Source organism: Chiloscyllium plagiosum, unplaced genomic scaffold, assembly GCF_037043375.1.
Source record: "Chiloscyllium plagiosum isolate Xiang-an unplaced genomic scaffold, Cpla_swu_hap1 HiC_scaffold_42, whole genome shotgun sequence".
NCBI lineage: Eukaryota > Metazoa > Chordata > Chondrichthyes > Orectolobiformes > Hemiscylliidae > Chiloscyllium > Chiloscyllium plagiosum.
Window position 1 is genome coordinate 24,204,306 of NW_028270180.1, and position 22,671 is coordinate 24,226,976.

General features: G+C 39.6%; 1 protein-coding gene across 3 annotated transcripts in view; it reads right to left on the reverse strand.

The window, feature by feature from the left end:
* Positions 1 to 22,671, reverse strand: part of ptpn9a (protein tyrosine phosphatase non-receptor type 9a) — a 240,778-nt gene that overhangs the window by 71,024 nt on the left and 147,083 nt on the right. For all 3 annotated transcript variants that reach the window (XM_087982140.1, XM_043680532.2, XM_043680534.2), the window contains 3 exons: positions 8,487 to 8,611; positions 5,780 to 5,885; positions 2,277 to 2,387 (listed from right to left, as the gene is read on the reverse strand). In XM_087982140.1, coding sequence (XP_087838266.1) covers positions 2,277 to 2,387; positions 5,780 to 5,885; positions 8,487 to 8,611 — 342 coding nt within the window. The remainder of the gene's footprint in view (positions 1 to 2,276; positions 2,388 to 5,779; positions 5,886 to 8,486; positions 8,612 to 22,671) is intronic.

Sequence of the window (22,671 nt, forward strand, 5' to 3'; positions counted from 1 at the left end):
TAGAAGAGCAGCATATTATTTAAATGGAGAGGGGTTGCAGAATGCTGATGTACAGTTGATCTGGATGACCTTCTAAATGATTCACTGAATCATTATGCAGATATGGCAAGTAACCAGGAAGGCAAATAATAGGTTGACCTTCACTGCAAGGTGAATGGAGTACAGGCTATGGTAAGACTATAACTACAGTAATGTGTACACTATTGGTCTCCTTGCTTTAGAAGGGATATACAGGTATTACAAATAATTCAGTGAAGGATCACAAGGATGAAGGGATGTCTAATGAGGAAAGGTTAAGCAGGCTGAGCCTATATCCACTGAAATTTAAAAGAATGAGATGTGATCTGATTGAAACATAAGATTCTGAGGGAATATGGCAGGGTAGATGCTCAGAAGATGTTTCCTCTCATGGGCAGTCTAAAATGAGGGGGCACGGTTTTAAAAGTAAGGGATCTTCTATATAAGCCTGAAATCAAGAGAAATTCTCAAAAGCCATGGATGCTGGCTTATTGAATATATTGAATTCTGAGATGGACAGATTTTTGATGAACAAAGGAGTTTAGGGTTATGAAGAGTTGAATTATTTGGGCAATAATTCAGATTCTTGACTGGATAGTTAATGAAGAATTTCTGCTAAAAAGAACTGCTAATTTTTTCCCCTACTCTAACTTACCACATCTTGTTCTAATTTTGTAAAACTTCACTGTTGCTCAGGCATTTTTTTTTTTAAGGCACTTAATCCATATCTTCTTATCTTTGCTAAGTGGAACGGAAGATGACCTCCTGCATTTGCTATATCAGTACATTGGCCAAAGGACCTATAAGGCAACGCCACTTCCCAAATCTTTTAAAGAGCACAATTTCAACTAATGCAAAACTAGCTCCAATTCCTGCATTACCTTTCCTCTTTCTCTGCTTCAAATATTGACCAATTTTCTCTTAAAAGTTGTAATGTTTCTGCCTCAGCACACACACTCCAACAAGCCTTGGTGTTAAGGAATTTCTCTTATGCTGAACAACACATGGAGATGATTTATTCCATTTCCAGCCTTATGCTTAAAAAACGTTCTCCCACTACTGAAGTATCATCCATTCAACCTGAAAGATTTTCAATCTTTAAATCCCATTTGCCAGATCTGCTATCAGTCACAATTAATGAATATTTGTCAGGTCAAAGGCAAAGTTCAAAGTCCTCATTGTAAAGGCTATCTTCCAATGCTTGACCAATTTATCCCAGTTCCTTCCAGTCCAAACATTAAATTTTTTTGCAATTATTTAAGTTTTCATCAATAATCAAAATAATAGGTTAATGTTTTGCATAATTATTTTAATGAGATAATATTACAAGTTCACAATGACAAGTTTATATGAACTTCATTAAGATTTCTTATTTTGTTGAGAAGGCGCAAATACTTTCTATGCTTACAATGCTTTGCAACTTTTATCCTGTAGGCATCAAGTAGGAATTTGATAGTTTGAACGAGAAACCATTATCCAAGTGACAGGTTTTGACTGCCTAGTTAGGTTTGTGGCTTGAAAATTGTGGATTGCAAATGATTATTGAACCTAAACTAAAACTGACGGGTCTAAAGAAGGGCCACTCAACTCAAAATGTTTAGTCTGCTTTCTCTCCACAGAGGCAGTCAGATTTGCTGAGTTTCTCCAGCAGTTTCTGTTTTTGTTTCATATCTTTGATGCTATACGGAATGTCTGAATGCAGAGGGCTCAGTTCCAAGATCAAGGGCACCAGACTAAAAATCTATCGGGAGGAAGAGACGATGTGCATGGTTGAAATTCTGTGCATACTCTGGATTAATACAAAATGCTTCCAGTTGCAACCACAGCAGCTCCACATATAACCAGGATCATTTTACAAGCCACTTAGTCTACTGAACCGTGGCCAACCTAGTTGTGTTGCTCTGGTGTGGTAGGTAGTGGATCAGAGCATAGTCGATCATTATTCCAACCAGTAACTATGTTCCAGAAACAAAATAGACACTAGGTTTATACTACAGGCTATTAAGAGTTTACAATGTCCCTCTGCAGCCAAATGTTTGAGAGACAAATAGGTGTGCAGTCCAAATTCTGAACACACTCAGCCCTTCAGGCCCATCAGCTATCCCAGTCGTGAATCTGGATTATGGTTTACAGTACTGACATACTACCCACATTCAAAAGTCACAGATCAGTACAGAACATTAGGTAAATATACACGTCCAAATTACAGCCATCAAAATTGGGAAATATAGTTACTGGAACGTTTGCAAAATACTTACTCTTTCCCGAAGCTTTTCTTTAAGAATCAAGCTTAGAACAGAATATGGGAATCGAAACCAGACAGGTGCACCAACAATGAATACTTTTTTCAAACGAGCAGGAAAAGCGCCCTGAAAATAGAAAGGGAATTATATTACAACTCAACACTGGCAGGAAAATAACATGATTGATTTAAAAGAATGTTGCTTCTAAGATAAAATAATAAAGCCTTACCAGAACTAGGATTTACTACTGTTTTGGAAAGACAGTAGTAACTAGTAAAAAGACAGAATACAAGACAAAGTCCACCTGCAGAACTGTAAGTATGACTTCAATATAATTTCTGCAATCAGGTTCAAAACCAGAGGAAGGAAAGGAGAAAGGAAAGCAAGTGAATGATAAGAAAGGGAGAGGAAGGGAAGGGTGGTGGTGGTAGTGAGATCTGGCCACTCTGTTACTCCGTTGACATATGTAGACAGATTAGATCAGGTACAGCCATAATTCACCAAGTTTAGAAAAATTAGGGGAATCTTATAAAAACCTATAAAATTCCAACAGAACTATACAGAGTAAACACAGGAACCCCAATGACTGGAGTGTCTAAAAGTGCACGATATACCAGTACTTACAATATCTGCATTTTACATTTTATAGCCTCTAATGAAATGTATTTTCTTGGTTCAATATTTCAGAACTGCCAACCTAACAGCATTGTGTGCATACCTACACCTTTACGACTGCAGCAGGACAAGGAAGCAGCTCACCACCACTTTCTCCAAGGAAATTAAGAATGGACAATATCTCAACAATACCCATATCCCATGAATGGATAACTTGGAACAACATCCATTTACATAGAGAGTTTTACATGGTAAAACGTTCCGATGTAATTCACAGGAGAGTTATCATACACAATTTGACATTGAACTGCATAAGGAGATATTAATTCAGGTGGCCAAAGTCTTGGTCAAACAAGTAATTTTAAATGATGAAAGAGAGGGTAAATGATGTAGAAAACTTTAGGGAAGGAACTCCAGATTAGGGTCTTAGCAGCAGAGGTTGCAGCTGTGATGATAGAATGAAAGAAACTAAGGATGTGCAAGATTCATACGTTTTCAGGTTGAATGAAGAATGAAAACAGAACATTGACATGATTGTGCAAAAAGGAAATATGAGTATCAGAGTCAAGAGTAGCTTTATTTATCATTTCTACCATATACAACTGATACAGTAAAAACAAGAACAGCATTCCTCCAGGATCAAGGTGCAACATGGATGACACACATTACAGAGAGTGCAGTCACATACAGGGCAGCATAAAGTGCAAAACACACAAGATAGCACAATAATTCCTGACAAGACAAAACAATAAGCAAGTGGTGGACAAAGACATGGAAAGAATTGCAGATAGAATAGAGTGCGATCACACAGTGTTAAGGAGCCTGATGGCTTGGGGGAAGAAACTGTTGTACAGTCTGGCTGTAAAAGACCGAATGCTCTGGTATCTTCTACCAGTTGGCAGGAGGGAGAAGAATTTGAGTGAGGAATGTGTGGGGTCAGCTACAACGCTGTTAGCCTTGTGGATGCAGTTTGTGATATAAATGTCTGTAATGGAGGGAAGAGAGCTTCTCAGCTGTCCTCTCTATCCATTGTAGGGTCTTATGATCCAAGACGGTGCAGTTCCTGAACCAGGCAGTGATGCAGCATCTCAGGGTACTCTCAATAATGCCCTCTGTAGAATGTGGTGAGGATGTGGGGTGGGAGGTGGGCTTTCCTCAACCTACGCAGTAAGTAGAGATGCTGTTGGGCTTTCTTTGGCTAAGGAGCTGGTGTCGAGGAATGTTGAGCTGGTGAGATTCTCCGCCAGGTGTACGCCAAGAAATGTAGTGCTCTTCACAATCTACACAGGGGAGCTGTCAAGTATGGTCATATGTAACAGCTAAAGCCAAACCACATATCAAATAGAATCCATCCTATCCATAAAGTCAACTTTCTAAAAAGAAAGACCACAACCACCAAGGGGGCACTATGGTTAACTGATAATACAACTAAGTTGTATACATCGAACAAGCTTGAACACGAGTGTCACTGAAAAAGATATTTTATCAAAGCTTTTTATCTTGTATTCATCAGGACAATTTGCAAGAAATACCAAAGGGAAAATTACATTTACACTGTGTGAGAAGCAAGTACTCATTTATTGGCAAGTGGTCCCTGATTGGGAGAAGTGACACTGTCACTGTATCAGTTAGATGATGATTGACAGTTAACTACCAAGCTTGTTTGAATTCAAATTAAATAGCTTGATTGTGATTGATTAAGAAATTGATTTGAAGAATAAAGGGCAGAGTAGCTGTCAACTGTTTTGTTGATTTGAACAGGTGCAGGGCATGTACATGTGTTTCCTGTTCACAAAGAACATGGCCTTGTGTATTAATATAGGCAGTATTTAGTATGCTCAAATCTGCTATATTGCGAGGCCGAGCAACAATTCTAAATTGGTTGCCAGCAGAATTCTTAGCAGACTCTGGGTTATTTAGCAAATGTTGTCCAATCATGGAGTCATATCTGATGTTGGGCACACTGCTTTGGGTTTTGCAAGAATGAGTTGGTCAGGTATCGTCAGTACCATGCCTGTGGCAAGGTATAAATAAAGGGTAATGCTGTTTGATACAATCCATCCGTTGGTGGGATGTGTAACACCAGCATTAAAATTCATATACTTCTTACTTGTGCGATAGACAATGTCTTTTTGAACAGGTTATCCTTTATTTTTAGAATCTCAAGTATGGATAAATCTCTATAAAGAAAATTAGTAACTAGGTGCAAGAGAATGCCATTTGGCCCTTTGAACTTGCCACACTATTCAATATGGTCATGGCTGCTATAAAAAAATGCCAACCTCCATTTCTGGAAGGGCATCACAAAGATATGAGCAGAATAGAAAAAAAGTCTTCAATAGTGCAAGTTTGATTTTTGGGGCATTTTCTCCTTCCTGATTAACAAAAGGTTATGGGGTTAAAATGGATCACAGGGTTTGATTTGTTAAAATGGCAAAACAGGCTTAATGGCTGAATGGCATACTCCTGGTCTTGTGTTCTCTTGCCCAATATTCTTTGACAGATATACATCTACATTCTCAACTCAAGGAAGTAACTTTCCTACAGAACCAAGCCTGATTAACTTTCAATGGAAAACTCAGCGCAATGCCAGTAACTAAAATAACACACACAGATCAAAGGTAGGAACAAGAGAGAACAAGAGCTAGGTTTATTCAGAGAAAAAAGGAGTAAACAATTAAGTCCTATCAAGTCGCCAAAGTATTCTCTTCCAGAAGTCTGAAATAGTTTGTCGGTACTAGAATGGGGCCATCCTTCAAATATACTCCAAAATGTCAGCTTTACGAAGGAAAACCCTAGCCATGCTCGAGCAGTTCCCCTCCCAACAAACCTGTTGCAGTTCCAACATTTACCAATGCATGAATGGTCAACAGTGCCTAGGTCAATGATGCTGAGTGACCTACCTTCAAAAGGTGAAGAATTTTCTTACTTAGGTCATATTCAAAGTTGGTGTATGCAGAACCAGCCATATCATAAATGAAGACCAGCCCATTTCTTTGAGTTTCAAAACTAAGGAAACAAAAGATGGCCACTAAGGTTAGAAACTGGTTTTAAAAACTGATCAAAATACTTAACATGATAACACTGCAGGGCAGACTTTTTTTTTTGCTGCCAGAAGATCAGTTCAAATATTAAAAGGAATTACTGGGAGGGAAACTTGAACTATTACATTTTAAATTTGTTTGAACAGTAAAGGAATAGAATAGAATAGAATAGAATAGAATAGAATAGAAATCTTTGTCACATGTACATTTACATGAAAGATACAGTGAAAAGTTTTATAAGTCGTTCCACCACAGCACTCACATCAATGACAGAACTCATACGTGATTATGAAAAAAATTAAAACAAAGGTCATCACAGTTAGTTAATAGCTCCCAGACCTGGGGAAAATTGATTAAGGAAAGACGGAATACTTTGAAGATGCATTTTGAAGATATCTCTACCACATTCACAGGTGACAGAATTGTCAGAGACAAATTGTTTAAACACTGGAAATGGTGACAAAAGTTGTCAGATCTAATGCACATATTCTCATTTACCAGGTATAAAAATCACACTTTTGTATTTATCTGGGGGACCTATGTTCAAAAACCATCCATGTGATGCAAAACTCTCAAATGAAACAGTACTTTTCAAGACTGCAAACTCAATCAGTGAATTTGAAAATAAAATCTGAAATGTGCAACTTAACTCTATTGCTCTTTGGAACTAGATTGTTTTTGAAGTAGTGATTCAATCTCATTTGTCACTCAATAGAAAAGGTTTTAAGTTACTCCCACAATTTTGCTAAAAGGAAATTAAATCTCAAATATATTAAAACCCTTTTTTCCTAGTTATTTATTTGTATATTTTTACTCTAATGCAAAGCAAATTATTTTCTGCTTCAAAATCATCAACACTTCCACTAATATTTCACCATGGAAACTATTTTATTCTGAAGGCAAAGATGTGGAAGATTGTCTATATCAAGTGAATGATACACATTGCGGTCTTCAGAAAAGGGACAACAAATGGGAAAACCAAAAGGAATTAAAAGAGTATTTTCGCACAAAGAAACAGATCAAAGAGCAGATGGGATCTTCACACTTCCAACTTCACACATAGCAAGTTCAGGTTAAGCACAGGAACACAGCAAGAAAAGGTTGTGCACTCCATCTGGTCACTTCTAAAAATTAGAAACCTTGCCATGGCCCAGAAAACTGTGAGCATTTTCCAAATTAACCCACCACCATGACCCAAAAAGTGACTTTAAAATGTATTTTCAGTAGAAGGCTACTTCTGAATTCATTGCCACAGTGGAGGCTGGGAGGTTAAATATCTTCAAGTCACAGATTGATAAATACTTAATCTCGTGAGGAATTAAGGAATACGAGGAGAGTGTGGGTAAGTGGCGTTGAAATGCCAGTCAGCCATGATTGAATGGTGGAGAGGACTTGATGGGCTGAATGGCCTTACTTCTACTCCTATGTCTTATGGTCTTATGAAGAGTTCATGAACTGTAGCCCATTTCTTGATGCTTAGGGTTAGCTTTGGCTCCTTCAGAGATTAAGGGAGTTGCACATTTAAGACACAGAAATCCAGGTTTTAATCGCAAAGGTATTTCACTATTGCACTTCAAGCTCCCATTAATAGAAATTGGGTAATGCCAACTCCTATACATTAGGAAATGCAACCAACTTGCTAAAAGGAGTAACACATATTATGGCAGCATGGTGGCTCTTGGGGCAGCATGGTGTCTTAGTGGTTAGTACTGCTGCCTCACAGCGCCAGGGACCCAGCTTTGATTCCAACCTCAGGCGACTGTCTGTGTGAATTTGCACATCCTCCCCATGTCTGCATGGGTACCCTCCGGATGCTCCGGTTTCTTCCCATACTCCGAAGATCTGTAGGTTAGGGTGAATTGGCTGTGCTAAAATTGCCCATAGTGTTCAGGGATGTGGAGGTTAGAGGCATTAGTCAGGGATAAATGTAGAGTAATAATTTATGGGAATGGGTCTGGGTGGGTTACTGTTTGGAGGATCGGTGTGGGCTTGTTGGGCCGAATGGCCTGTTTCCACACTATAGGGATTTTATGATTCTATACTTCTATAAACTGAGATACTAGCAGCAGATTCCTGTCACCTAATCTCTCAAATACACTCCCTACCACAACTACCTCTGCATCTTAACGCTCCACAATCAGTTAAATTTATACACTTTTCCTCTCTAAAGATTGATTTTAGAGTTTAAAATCAACCTCAAAATAACAAGGTTCAATTTATTGAAACCGTAAGGAATTTTGAATACATTTTTCTTTATCTAGAATAACCAATTCATGCCAAAAGACATTAGTGTATAAAATATGATTAAAAGCTGACGTTGCATTATAGAAAATGAATTTTATAAATTTTATAAATGTAGTTCTTGCTAATTTGTCTATACACTCTTACCTTTTAAAGGAATTAGCTCTGATGTGTCTTGAATGGTTTGAAGGATATAAATCACTTAGACCAGTAGATATTAATTGTCACAGTTTGAAGGGTTACATAAACAAAACTTAATGTTCCCCACATCTGCATACTTCACTAAAAGCTTTCAGGTTGTAAATAACAAAGAGAAAATCCTTACCTTTCAATAGCTTGATCAAGTAAATAGAACAAGGCTTGCAATACCACATGTTGCAGAGTTTTATTAGGTTGATGTAACTTGGCAGTGAAGAGGGCAATGGATGCTCCTGATGGATCCCGAACATTCTGAGGGAAAATGGAAACAGAGAAAACCAATGAGGCTGGACCTAGGGTGAATAGATTCACACTGGATTTGGATTGCAGTTGCACCACTATTACATTTTCACTTTTCTTCACCATATTAGTATAGTGGTTAGGATACATGCTATCATATGGGAGACCACAGTTCAATTACCTGACAGGCTATGGCTGATCGCTATGTGACAGTCTGTGTGCAAATAAGGGTGCATTTTTTGAACAGTATAAAGTGAGGCCCAGGATCGGAGGCCTAACACTGAGCAGAGAGAAGGGAGCCCTAGTTTAACCACTGCGAATTGGGAAAATACATTAAAGAATTACATTACAGAAAATTGGCGTGTTTATTGCTTCTTCGTTTTAAAAAGTGTACTTTTGGAAAAAGAGACTAACTGAGAAACAAGAGGAATAAGTGAAAATCCGGGCTAATATTATAAATGATGTGGAGGTGCTTCACCTGATGAAGGAGTAGCGCTCCAAGTGCTTGTGATTTCAAATGAACCTGTTGGACTATAACCTGGTGTTGTGAGACTTCTGACAATATTATAAAATAACATAAGTAAGCAAAGTAAGATAAGGGAAGAAAAATTAGCGTAAGACATGTTAATAGTACTCTTAAAAAAAATCATTAGTATCTTTTAAATTAAAGGCAGTAAAGCAGAGCTTGCACCCATGAAATGCTCCTCCTGTGCTATGGGACAAATCATGGAAGCTTCAGTTGTTCCAGGTGGCCACATGTACAGGAATGTATCCAGATACCACCACAGGCTAGCTGCATTTCAGAAATGGAGCTGCAAGTGAATTCACTGTGAAGCATCTGTGATGCTGATCATGTCATGGACAGCACATTCTGTGAGTGATCACACCATCAGCGAAGATTGAATAGGCAGAAAGGGCAGCATGGTGGCTTAATGGTTAGTACTGCTACATGAGGTGAAGTAGGTGGTAGTTAGCTCAGGAATCCACTGTGGCCAACTCCCTAACAGCATTTTAGACAGTGTTGAGGAGATGACTATGCAGGGGAAAGAGCCTCCATGTTATTACACTGCCTCCATAGAGTCAGGGTTGAGGATGAACAGCCTGCAGGGCATTCTAAAGGGGAAGGGCAAACAGACAGATTGCGATACATATGGGTGTAAAATGACAAAGGTAGAAAAAGGGGGTGGGTCCTGCAAGCAGAATTGAGGAAAATAGAAAGCAGATTAAAAAACAGGGCCCAGAAGGTAGCAATCACCGGAATACTTCTGCTGCCACATGCCAGTGAGTACAGCAATAGGAAGTTAGTCCAGGTAAATGTGTAGCTGGAGGGATGTTGCAGGACGAAGGGCTTTATATTTCTGGGACATTGGGACTGTTTTTGAGGCCAGTGGATGGATCGCACCTAAACTGGAGTAGGATCAGCATCCAGCTACTGCTCTTGGAGAGGGTTTAAACTAAATTGGTAGGGAATATGGTCCAGAGAGAATGTTCAGCAGGTGGGAGATGAACAACCAAAATTGGAAGAGAAAAACAAGTGAGTCAAAGTATTTACTATAATTCCAAGAGCCTCATGAACAAGACAGATAAGTTGAAGGCACAAATTAAAACATGAGGTAGTGGTGTAATTTCTGTTAACGAGACATGGTTGTGAAGGGGACAAGATTGGCAGCTCTATATTGCAGGATAGAAGGTCTTCAGGAGAGACAGGGAAGCAGGTAAAAGAAGAGGAGATGTTGCAATTTTGATCAGGGAATCAATTACAGCAGTAAAGAGGGATGACATTTTAGGCAGCTCCTCAAATGAAGCCATATGGATAGAACTTAAAAACCAAAACAGACCAATTACATTGCTGGGAGTGTACTACAGTGCCCCTAACAGCCTAAGAGAAATAGAACAGCAGCTATGTGGGCACAGTGCAGATGTATAGAAGTAATAGGGTGGTTAGAGTAGGCAAGTTCAACTTTCCCAACATTAACTGGGGTAGTCAAGATGTGAAAGATTTAGAGGGACAGGAGAGATTTTTAAGCCAGTATGGAGAAGACCCTAAAGAGAGGTTCCAGAATCGTCATCAATCATCCTCACAGGATGATGCTGGTCCTGAACTATGACCGACCGGCCTTTATATGGCTCCCACGTCAGATGTGGAGTTACTGTCAAACAGCCACCCCAATCTAATTTCTCCAGTTCCTCCCTAATATTGCTGTAAGTAGCCTTTCTTCAATTTAGCATTTTACCCAAGGGCCAGTCTTATCCTTATCCGTAACTAAAAAACTAATGGATTTACAGTCACTGTTTGCAAACTGCTCCTCCAATTGAAACTTTGATCTCCTGGTCAGTCTCATTCCCCAATACAAGGTCTAGTACAGTCCCTTCCCATGTTGGGCTATCTACAAATTGTTTCAAGAAGCCCACCTGGATACACCTAACAAATTCTATGCCATTCAAGTCCCTGGCATTTAGAGAATCCCAGTCAATATTGAATAAGTTAAAATCGCCCATGACAATAATCCTGTTATTTTTACATCTTTCCATGATTTGCCTGCATATCTGTTGTGCTATCTCCCATTGGCTATTGGGAGGCCTATAGTATAACCCCATCATAACGACTGTTCCTTTCTTATTCCTGAGATTTACCTGTATGGATTCATTGGATGAGCCCTTCAAGGTGTCCTCTGAGTGGAGATGACAATTTCCTCAACCAGTAATGAGACTCCCCCACCCTCCCACCTCTAACATCCCTCTCCAAATCGCCTGAAACATCCAAACCCTGGAATGTTGAGCTACCAGTTCTGCCCTTCTCTCAATCAAGTTTTTACAATGGCTACAACACCACTGTTCCATGTACTAATCCAGACTGTATGCTCATCCATCTTACATGTTATACTCCTTGCAGTAAAATAAACACACTTCAGACCATCAGTCCCACTGTGTTCTCAATTTGGAAAAGCAAGGATTTATTAAGAACAGTCAGCATAGTTTTGTTAAGGGGAGGTCATGTCTGACCAACTTGACTGAGGTTTTCAAAAAGGTGACCAGGTGTGTCGATAAGGACAATGCATCTGACATAGTTAGTGGTGAGGCCTCTTCTGGAATACGGTGCCCAGTTCTGGTCGCCCAGTTATAAGAAGGATATTATTAAACTGGAGAGGGTTCAGAAGAGATTTACCGGGTATGCAAGGTTTGAGTTATAAAGAAAGGCTGGATAGCCTGGGACGTTTTTCACTGGAGCGTAAGAGGTTGAGAGGTGGCCTGATGGAAGCTTATAAAATAATGATAAGTATAGAAAGAGTTAAGGGTAGTTGTCTTTTCCCTAGAATGGGGATTTCAAGCCACATTTTAAAGGTGAGAGTAAATATATTTACAGAAAATATGAGAGGCAAATGTTTTACACAGAAGGTGGGTTCACGTGTAGAATGAACTTCCTAAGGAAGTGGTGGATGTAGATACAATTACAATATTTAAAAGAAAGTTGGATAGGTACGTGAATAGGAATGGTTTGGAGGGATATGGGTCAGGATGAGGCATCTATTAAACTGTAACAGATGTTACGCATAGACCTCGGGCAGCAGTTCTGAAGTGTTGTCTAAATGCAGAAACTAGGCAAGTGTGTAGCAAAGCCACCATAGAATTATCAGGGGATTTTAACTTTTACATAGATTAGGAAAGGCAGAAAAACACCTGTCAGAAAAGTAGTGAATTTCTGGAATGTGTCCAGCATAGTTTCCTCCAGCAATATTTCCTGGATGTAACAAGGTAACAAGCAATATTGGATTTATTATTCAATGAGTTATGAGTCAGATTTATTTAGTAACCTAAATGCATGTGAACATTTATCAAACAGTGATCATAACATGATCCAGTTCAATGTTACAACTGAAATCAAAACGCACAAATCAGCTACTACAGCTTTAGATTTAGGTGAGGTTGACTTTAATGAGATAAGACAGATTGTCTGCAGCAAACTGGGGAAATCTGCTCACGGGTAAAACGTCTGAAGAACAGTGGAGTGTGCTTAAAGATACATTTAACACATTTGGGCGGCACGGTGGCACAATGGTTAGCACTGCTGCCTCACAGCGCTAGAGACCCGGGTTCAATTCCCGCCTCAGGCAACTGACTGTGTGGAGTTTGCACGTTCTCCCAGTGTCTGCGTGGGTTTCTTCCGGGTGCTCCGGTTTTCTCCCATAGTCCAAAGATGTGCAGGTCAGGTGAATTGGCCATGCTAAATTGCCCATAGTGTTAGGTAAGCGGTAAATGTAGGGGTATGGGTGGGTTGCGCTTCGGTGAGGCGGTGTGGACTTGTTGGGCCGAAGGGCCTGTTTCCACACTAAGTAATCTAATCTAATCTAAACAACAGAAAACCACTTTATACCCGAGAGGGAAAAGCTACACTTCACAGAAAAAACATGTGCAACTAAAGATATAAACTACAGCATAAATCTCAAAGGTTTACAGTCTGATTTGTCAGAAAACAGCACAGGTTCTGCTGAATGAGAAAGATACAAAGACCAGCAAAGGGCCACAAAGCAGGTGATAAATCATTAAAAGGTATGATGAAACAAAACTTGCGAGGCATATCAAAAAGGGAAAGTGAGTAGTCAGGAGCAATGTTGATCAACTAAAGACTGAAAGTGAGAATGTTATCTATGACCAAGGGGAAATAACAGACACATTGAATAATCACTTTGCCTCAGTAAGGGCCTCGTGTGGGAAAGTGGGCAGAGTGGAGTAGTGGTATACTTTTGGCAGCATAGACTTCATAGCTCTGTATGATTCTAAGATGTCCTACAATGAAGGCTGTTTGGATTCGATAGAAACCCCATGAACACACAAAGCAAAGAGTGAATAATATTATCTGGTGCATCACTGAATGATAATTACATGTAACAAAATGTCATAAAAAGCGAAAGGAGAACGCTAGAAAGAAAACTGCAATACCAGCCTGACTGACTCAATAAAGGAAAGAAGAGGAAGGAGGGGAAGGAGAGAAAGGAGGTTAGCAGTGGAGGGGGCATGACAGAAATAATCCTGAAGAATTTTAGCAATTAAATAGCCTTACAACACTGTGAATACAAAGAAATAATGGACCCTTTGTTTCCCCTTGTGGGACAGTCTCGAACAAGAGGTCATAGATATAGAGTTAAAAGGAGGTAGGTTCAAAACTGAGATGAGGAGAAACTACTGAATTTGTGGAACTCATTGCCCCAGAGTCCAGTAGAGGCAGAATCAACCAACAAATCCAAGAACGAAATAGATATGTTTCTGAGGAAAAGCAGGATAATGGACTATGGGGAGCAAGCTGTAAAGTGGAGTTGAAACCAGAATAAGATCAGCCATGTTCATGTTAAATGGCAGAGCAGGCTCCAAGGTCTGAATTGCTAACACCTGCCCCTAATTCCTATGTAAGCTTTAAATTATAAACTGGGTTTTAAAAAAAAATCAGGAAACAGTGAAGGTTCAGGAATTGAAGCAAGTAGTATCTAAACGGCTTAAGGAAAAGACACAGCACATACATATAGGTCAAAAATAGCAGCTAAGTAGAAAGATAAATATATAAAAAATTATAATTAGCACAAGGCTGTTTGTAAAATAGCACAAAAATAGAAAGCAAAGAGCTAGCTTTCTTTCTTCTAAATATATACTGTTTCTTTGAAAGAAAGATTGCAGAGTTGTGTTTTGTTAACCTTTTGTATGTGGCTGCTCTACAGATGATCATAGTATTATTAAAGAATACCAAAATTGTTTAAAGAATTGGATGAACAGTCAATGTGGTGTGGTTATTGATGGGAAGGGTTTAAGTCAAGGTCTGCTGCTGAGTGAAGTTCCCCAGAGCTCTGTGGTAGTTCCTCCCCTCTTAATTAATGTAACTAAATGATCTTAAATTAGGGCATAAATAATACTGTCACATTTTCAAATGATGTAATGCTGTGACACCTATTTAACAGCTACATAAAAAGAAAGTGAGATGGGCTGGGAGTGAGGAACCAAATCAGTCAATTGCAAGTTAATTCAGAGTTGTCCCAAAAAACTGATACCTTCCAAATGCTCATTCTCACGAGTATGTGCCAATATTCTCACTTAAATATTTCCTTATCATATAACTCCTCAGACAATACATTTGAATACACTGGCCACATCAAGTGAAGAAGATGCATTGAAATTGAGCACAGGTCTTTTCCCTTTTCATCCTAAGCCTGTGTTTCCTGGTTCCAGACCTTTAGGCAATTGGAGACCCATTATCTGTGTACATTTGATTTCATCCCTTTAAGGATCTTAACAAAAAAACATTTTCCAGACATTTTCTTTTCTAGAAAACACACAAGTTCTTAAAAGTTTTCTCATGCTCGGATGGCTTATGCTAGGTTTGCCTTACTTGGTCTTTTGACACAATCTCCAAAGTCATGGACATCCTTGTGAATCCACAACACATGGCCCTAGCAATATCGCCAGAATGATTCAACTCAAGTCCCAGATAGCTTTCTTTACTATTTGTTTTCAATGAGCTATCCATTAAACTCCACTTACCTTGTGTTCGATAGCTCTGATTCATATATACCCTTCTCTTGTTTGAATACCTTGCATTTGTCAATATTAAGTTGTGCATAGCCTTCATTTGAATGCACAGGCATAGGGCCTTTATGTTTTTCTCACACCATTTTGAGTGTAGTTTGCACAATACCTTTCAAATTGCCATGTATCCAAGTGTGCAGCCCATGTATATAGCTTACAGAGAAGATTGGTTCCTACATAATTCATGCCAATGAATTGCACATTTTTTTATTAAAAGTGTAATCATAGTGGGTGCACAAGCAAAATTGACAAGTTAATTTGCTTTTGACGACCCTGGATGACACATTTATTGCTAGTCAGGACACAGAGAACTACCCTGTTCAAGCGGACAGTTGTAAATGATTTAAAACAAAACATAGATGAGACGTGGGTAAGCATGTCATTAGAAACACAGCTTTTTTTTTACAATATATGACCAAGCACAGTGCTACAACATCAACCTAGAATGTGTGAAGTCCCAGATTTTTAAAGTCAAGTTGATACTCTGAGGGCAGTGCCTTTGAGGAAGTTATTAAACTGATAAAGAAGGCTCAAACACAGTACAAGATCATCAGGGAAAGCAGACTCTTTTGGGAAATGAAGTATTTGCAATATGAAACTGACAATGTGACTCTTCTTTAATATAAAGTTTTGATAGATCTGAACTACGAAGCATGCTGTTGATTTTTACTTTATTTCTGATGGTGGTATTGTGGAATGAAACAAATATATTGGAAGTTTGATATTTTAAGTTGCAATGTCAGTCTAGGATGGGGGGGGGGGGGGGGGCGGGGGCAGAAGGTAGGAACAATGAACATAAATGTTCCAGTTTGATGATCCAAAATATTTCCTTTGACAGTACTGCTTGATTGGCATGTTCAAAAAGGCACAATGCCACAAATATAAGAAGGGCAAATTGAAGTGGCAGTAAGGAAGAAAGTGAGTTAGGTTACGTTTTTCAATTAATGACAACTTGTATTCATACAGTGCCTTTAACATAATGAAACATCCAAAAGTGCTTCCTGAAGTGCTATAAAAGAAAATATGATGATGAGCTGCATAAGTAAATACTAGAGCAGCAAACCAAAATTTTTGCCCATTGTAATTTTTAAAGGAGAAAGAAAGAGACAGAGACTTAGGGAGAGAAATCCAGAGTTTAAGTTTTACCAATAGTAGCATAATTCAAATTAGTGATGACCAAGAAGCCAGAATTAGATAGTAGGTATTTCAGATGGTTGTGGGGCTAGATGAGATTGCAAAGACAGGGAGAGTTGAGACCACAAAGCAATTTGTAAAATCAGCCAGAGTTACTTACAGTATCGCATTCAAAAACAGAAATTGCTGACTAAACTCAGCAGGTCTGGCAGTATCTGTGGGGAGAAAGCAACTTTAAAGGTTTCTTCTCGGGTGACTCGTCAGCCCTGAAGTCACTGGACTTGAAACGTTAACTGAGAGTTTCACCAGCAATTTCTATCTTTGTTCCAGATTGCCAGAATCCTCAGTTTTTTGTTTTATTACAGCATCACACATTATTTATCAGTGACACATTGTGTAAAATTGAGGTGTTGCCTAACTGGAAGCCAACGTAAGTCAGTGAGCTGACTTAAATAATGGTTGTTTAATGGTGAACAAGATGTGGTATGAGTCAGGCATGAGCAGCAGAGTTTTAAATGATAATCAAGTTTACAAAGAGTTTTCTCCTCTCCTCTTCTTAGGCAGTCCCTCAGGATCGAGAATGACTTCCTTTCACTCCAGTGTTATGGGTCATACACTCTGTCATTTTTGCTTGTTACCTATCTTAGCCTGTTGGATATGCTAGAAATGATTGGTTCTTTTACGGCTGTTTCTTCTCCAAATTGGGCTGTCATGGACTAGAGTGTCTCACGAGCTGTTCAGAATATTTCACATTTTCAGAGAGCACTTGGGGACATTTTAAAATAATTTCCTCTATCCTCCTGGGTCACTGCTTACTGTGACAAACATCAAGAGGACGGCTAGTTATGAAGTCTTGTATCAGGCATGCCGACAATGTTGCCTGCCCAACACAACTGCCTCGAACTGGGGATTGATATCTAAGAGGACAGCAATATTCTGTCAGAGGATTTGCAGGATCTTACGGAGGAATGGCTGTTATATTGCTAAACAGATCAGTGCTGGGGTTTCAACTATTTATAATCCAAATCAATAACTTGGATAATGGGACCGAACGTATCGTAACTAAAATTGCTGAAAATACTAAAGTGGGAAAGTAAGTGGCCAACAGAAAGTAAAAGTCAAGTCACCATAATCCCAGACCATCATAGAGCTGCTCAATCATTAGACAGAAATAACTGGTGGTGGTTTAAGGTGAGGGTCATCACACCTCAGGTGAGGGAAAAGGTTGACAAAAAAGAAAGGGACCCTCTTGATAACCTCAGCCTGTGCTGGAAATACAGTCTGCAAAGGGATATAGACATGTTAAATACATGAGCAAAACTTTGGCAAATGGAGTACAATGTGGGTAAATACAGACTTGTCCGCTTTAGCGGGAAGAGGAGAGAAGCAGTATAGTATTTAAATACAAAGAGATTGCAGAACTCTGGGGTACAGAAGGCTCTGGGTGATGTGGTTCGTGAATCACAAAGGTTAATATGTAGGTACAGCAAGCGATTTAGTAAGACAAATGAAATGTTGGCGTTTATGCAAGGAGACTGGTATATAAAAGTAAAGAAATTTCACTGCAGTACCACACCTTCAGTATAGTGTACAGTTTAGGTCTACTTGTTTGAAATAGAATATAACGGCATTGGAAGCAGTTCAGTCAATGTTCACTCTACTCACCTTGGGGTGAAGGGTTTATTGTATGAAGAAAGGATGAACAAATTGGGCTATATCCACTAGAATTTAGGATAATGAGAGATGACTTTATTAAAGCAAATAAGATCTCAAGAGGACTTGACAAAATGGATTCTGGAAGACAGGAGGAGAACAGGACTAGGGTGTTTAGAGTGGGGTGTTTCCCTTTTAAGATGGAAATAAAGATTTTTTTTTCTTTCAGAGGATTGCTGTAGAATTCACTTCCCTAGAAAGCAGTGGGGGCTGGGTCATTGAGTTTATTCAAGCAGAATTGGACAGTCGATTAGATATACAGGAAAGTGGAGTTGAGATCACAACCAGATCAGCTTTGATCTTATTGAATGGTAGAATAGGCTCATAGGGCCGAATGGCCTGCTTCTAGCTCCAAAGTCTCATGTCCTTATTGGTCAGGAGTCAGGCAAGCATGATTAGTTACGAGAAATATCAGACTGGATCCAAAAGGATCTAAAACATTGATCAAATAATGCTTATAGAAGCTATTTGTATTTCAATACAGGTGCTCTCCTTTCAAAATAATCTTTTAAATTTTCAGGAAGTAGATAAAATTCAGTCAAATATCTTTATTCCAAACCTTATATTGATTGATTTTTTTTCGTCCACTGGATCATAACCTAAGGGGCTTTCTTGCTTAACTACCTCAGTTTCTCATTCTCCAACTTGGGTGTGTCAACATTAGATTTATTTTGATTTTCAAAGCATAAACAAGAATGATAGCTACATGCCACAGAAGTGATGACTTTCAGATATCCTAAAACACGATCATAAACTGCATTACTTAAGCTTCTTCAAGATGTAGCAGCTCTGACTACACAACGTTAGAGCAGATTCAAAAGGGATCCATTGCCTCTGCCTGCTGCTATTTCTTACTAATGTAACGAGTTACCCCATTCCATCCCCAATTTAATGACCTCAGATAATCTAACTGTAGTATTTAAAATGTATCGTTTCTTCCTATTAAGTACAGCTTGAAAGAAGCCTGAAAGTATTTCAAATATTTCCCTCCACTCGTTCTGAGATTAGTACTTGATCAATGGTTCCATTGGCACTAAGAGACACCCTAGAATGCCGAAGGCTCAACAGATACCTCCTGGGACTGGGTGGGTTAAATTCACTTAGGTTCAATACAATCAAAAGTATGGTTAATCATTACTCTGAGGGGATCTCTGGTAATGCAGAAGCACATGTTTCGAGAATAAAATCCAATTTGAGATTAGTATTTCATCATGGAGCACTGGTTACTATAATCTTGCAGAGGTATTTCATCTTCTCATAATTGCTTCAGGAACAAAGCTGGAACTCTACCCTATTTTGCTTGAATATTTATTGAAACATGGACCTCATGATCCATGACTAAGTTAGCTTGTACTTAAAGTATTCTGATTAATGTGTGTTTCTTGGACTCCAACACAAACTCTCGTCTTTATTATTTGTACCATTTTATTGTTGGAGCATTAGTCTTAATAAACTACCATGTGACTACTTGGAATGTTGTAATGCCTCAATACGATTTTAGCAAAACATACTGGTGGGTGCATGAAATGTTCATTTTGAGTTCACTTATAACAACTGGTGGTAAGATAGAGGTTCTGTCTGCAAACTTTGCTGTACCAAAGCTTTTTCAGCAGGTTGCAGTAGCAGAGAATGGATTGTGGAAACAATCTGAGGTGATTGCCAATAAACATCATTCACAATAACTTGCATCATGCTTGACTAATCTTCTTGAATTTTTTGAGCATGTAACTATGATGTTGGACGAGGGAAATCCAGTAGATGTAGTGTACCTGGACTTTCAGAAAGCTTTTGATAAAGTCCCACACAGGAGGTTAGTGAGTAAAATTAGGGTGCATGGTATTGGGGGCAAAGTACTAGCTTGGACTGAAAATTGGTTGGCTAATAGGAAACAAAGGGTAGTGATAAACGGCTCCATTTCGGAATGGCAGGCAGTGACCAGTGGGGTACCGCAGGGATCCGTGCTGGGACTGCAGCTTTTTACAATATATGTTAATGATATAGAAGATGGTATCAGCAATAACATTAGCAAATTTGCTGATGATACAAAGCTGGGTGGCAGGGTGAAATGTGATGAGGATGTTAGGAGATTGCAGGGTGACCTGTACAAGTTAGGTGAGTGGGCAGATGCATGGCAGATGCAGTTTAATGTGGATAAATGTATGGTTATCCACTTTGGTAGCAAGAACAGGAAGGTAGACTATTACCTCAATGGAATCAATTTATGTAAAGAGGCAGTACAGAGAGATCTGGGTGTTCTTGTACACCAGTCAATGAAGGTAAGCATGCAGGTACAGCAGGTAGTGAAGAAGGCTAATAGCATGCTGGCCTTCATAACAAGAGGGATTGAGTATAGAAGCAAAGAGGTTCTTCTGCAGCTGTACAGGGCCCTGGTGAGACCACACCTGGAGTACGGTGTGCAGTTCTGGTCTCCAAATTTGAGAAAAGACATTCTGGCTATTGAGGGAGTGCAGCGTAGGTTCACGAGGTCAATTCCTGGAATGGCAGGATTACCTTACACTAAAAGACTGAAGCGACTGGGCTTGTATACCCTTGAGTTTCGAAGATTGAGAGGGGATCTGATTGAGACGTATAAGATTATTAAAGGATTGGACACTCTGGCAGCAGGAACCATGTTTCCGCTGATGGGTGAGTGCCGAACCAGAGGACACAGCTTAAAAATACGGGGTAGACCATTTAGGACAGAGGTCAGGAGAAACTTCTTCACCCAGAGAGTGGTGGCTGTGTGGAATGCTCTGCCCCAGAGGGCAGTGGAGGCCCACTCTCTGGATTCATTTAAGAAAGAGTTGGATAGAGCTCTCAAAGATAGTGGAATCAAAGGTTATGGAGATAAGGCAGGAACAGGATACTGATTAGGAATGATCAGCCATGATTATATTGAATGGTGGTGCAGGCTCGAAGGGCTGAATGGCCTACTCCTGCACCTATTGTCTATTGTCATTCAACTGGACTAGTAGCAATATCAGCACCCAGAATGGCACAGGATAGGGTTTCATAAATATTTAGGAACTGCTCTGGAAACACACTCAGCTGGGTTATCAAGACCTGGAAAAATACTGGAACTTTGGGAGCTAAACAGCAAGTTGCAATAGACAACATCTGTGGTGCCTACATAAAGCAGCTGTTGTGCTCTCATTAAATGTTAGAGCTCTGATCTATCTTCCAAGATTTGTTTTATCTGCAGCTGTCCCATTTAACCAGTGAGCATGGTTGTTAAATGAGTTGTTCATGATTCAGATTACAACCAGTCTTATGAAGGATAGGTGGTGATGGAATGAAAAATTAGGTTATCTACCTTTAACAGTCTCCGTTCTTTGAAAGAAATCATTTTACACATACCAAACTCTCACTTGCTCTCCTCAGAAGTTTTCCAGGAAATTGTAAATCATTGTGTGATTATTATTACACTTTTGTGGTTTCCAGCTAACTTGTTCAGCTCCTTTGATTTTTGGGAAAAACAACTTGCAAACCAACTCAGGAAGGAGTTATTTATAGGTCTGTAAGGAAGTCTGATGACCCTAGACTGACAATATGAAAATGAGTTCAAGGGCCTTTCAGCAACAATTCTGGATGGAATCTGGCAGCATGTGGAAACACAAAAACAGGAGTGGGATATGCAGTCACTTCAGCCTGTTCCACTGTTTAAACAGATGATAGCGGGTCTGCACCTCCATGGAGTTAGCCTATTTGGTCCGATATCCCTAAATAATCTTACATCTCAACAATCTACTGACCTTGATCTTCAAAGCGTCACATGTTTCAGCCTTAACAGTTTCTTGTATAAAGTGTTGCGGGTTTGTATTGCCCTGTGTGAGAGTATGTTTCCTGGCATCACTCTTGAACAAGACAGCCCTAATTTTAAAATTATGCCCCCAGTGGCTCAGTGGTTAGCCAGGGACCCAGGTTTGATTTCAGCCTCGGGTGACTGTCAGTGGGGAGTTTGCACATTCTCCGCATTTCTATGTGGGTTTCCTCCGGGTACTCCGATTTCTTCCCACAATCCAAAAGATGTGCAGGTTAGGTGAACTGGCCATGCTAAATTGCCCATAGTGTTCAGGAATGTGTAGGTTAGGAGTAAATGTAGCGTAATGGGTTTGGGTGGGATACTCTTTGGAGGTTCGGTGTGGACTTGTTGAGCTGAAGGGGCTGTTTCCACACAGTAGGGATTTTAAGAACACTCCATTGAAAGTTAACCTAACACCTAACTTTAATTTCAGTCTCTGTGCTTTTAAGCAGGAACAGCAGCTGCCTGAGCTTAGAATTCAGTATACTATCTGGATGTACTACAGTGGTTGGGAGAAAGTGAAGACTGCAGATACTGGAGAATCAGAGTCGCAAAGTGTGGCACTGGAAAAGCACAGCAGGTCAGGCAGCATCTGAGGAGCTGGAAAGTCGACATTTCAGGCATAAGCCCTTTATCAGAAATGTGGTGGTAGTGGGTGGACTGGGAGATGAGGGACTGAGAGATAAATAGGAAGGCGGAGGTGGGACTGGGGAAGGGGGGAGTTGATAGGTTGATGCAGGTGGGGGGTTGACTGTAATAGGTCAGTGAGGAGGGTGGAGCGGATAGGTGGGAAGGAAAATGGACAGGTAGGACAAGTCAAGAGGGTGGTGTCCAGTTGGAGAGTAGATCTGGG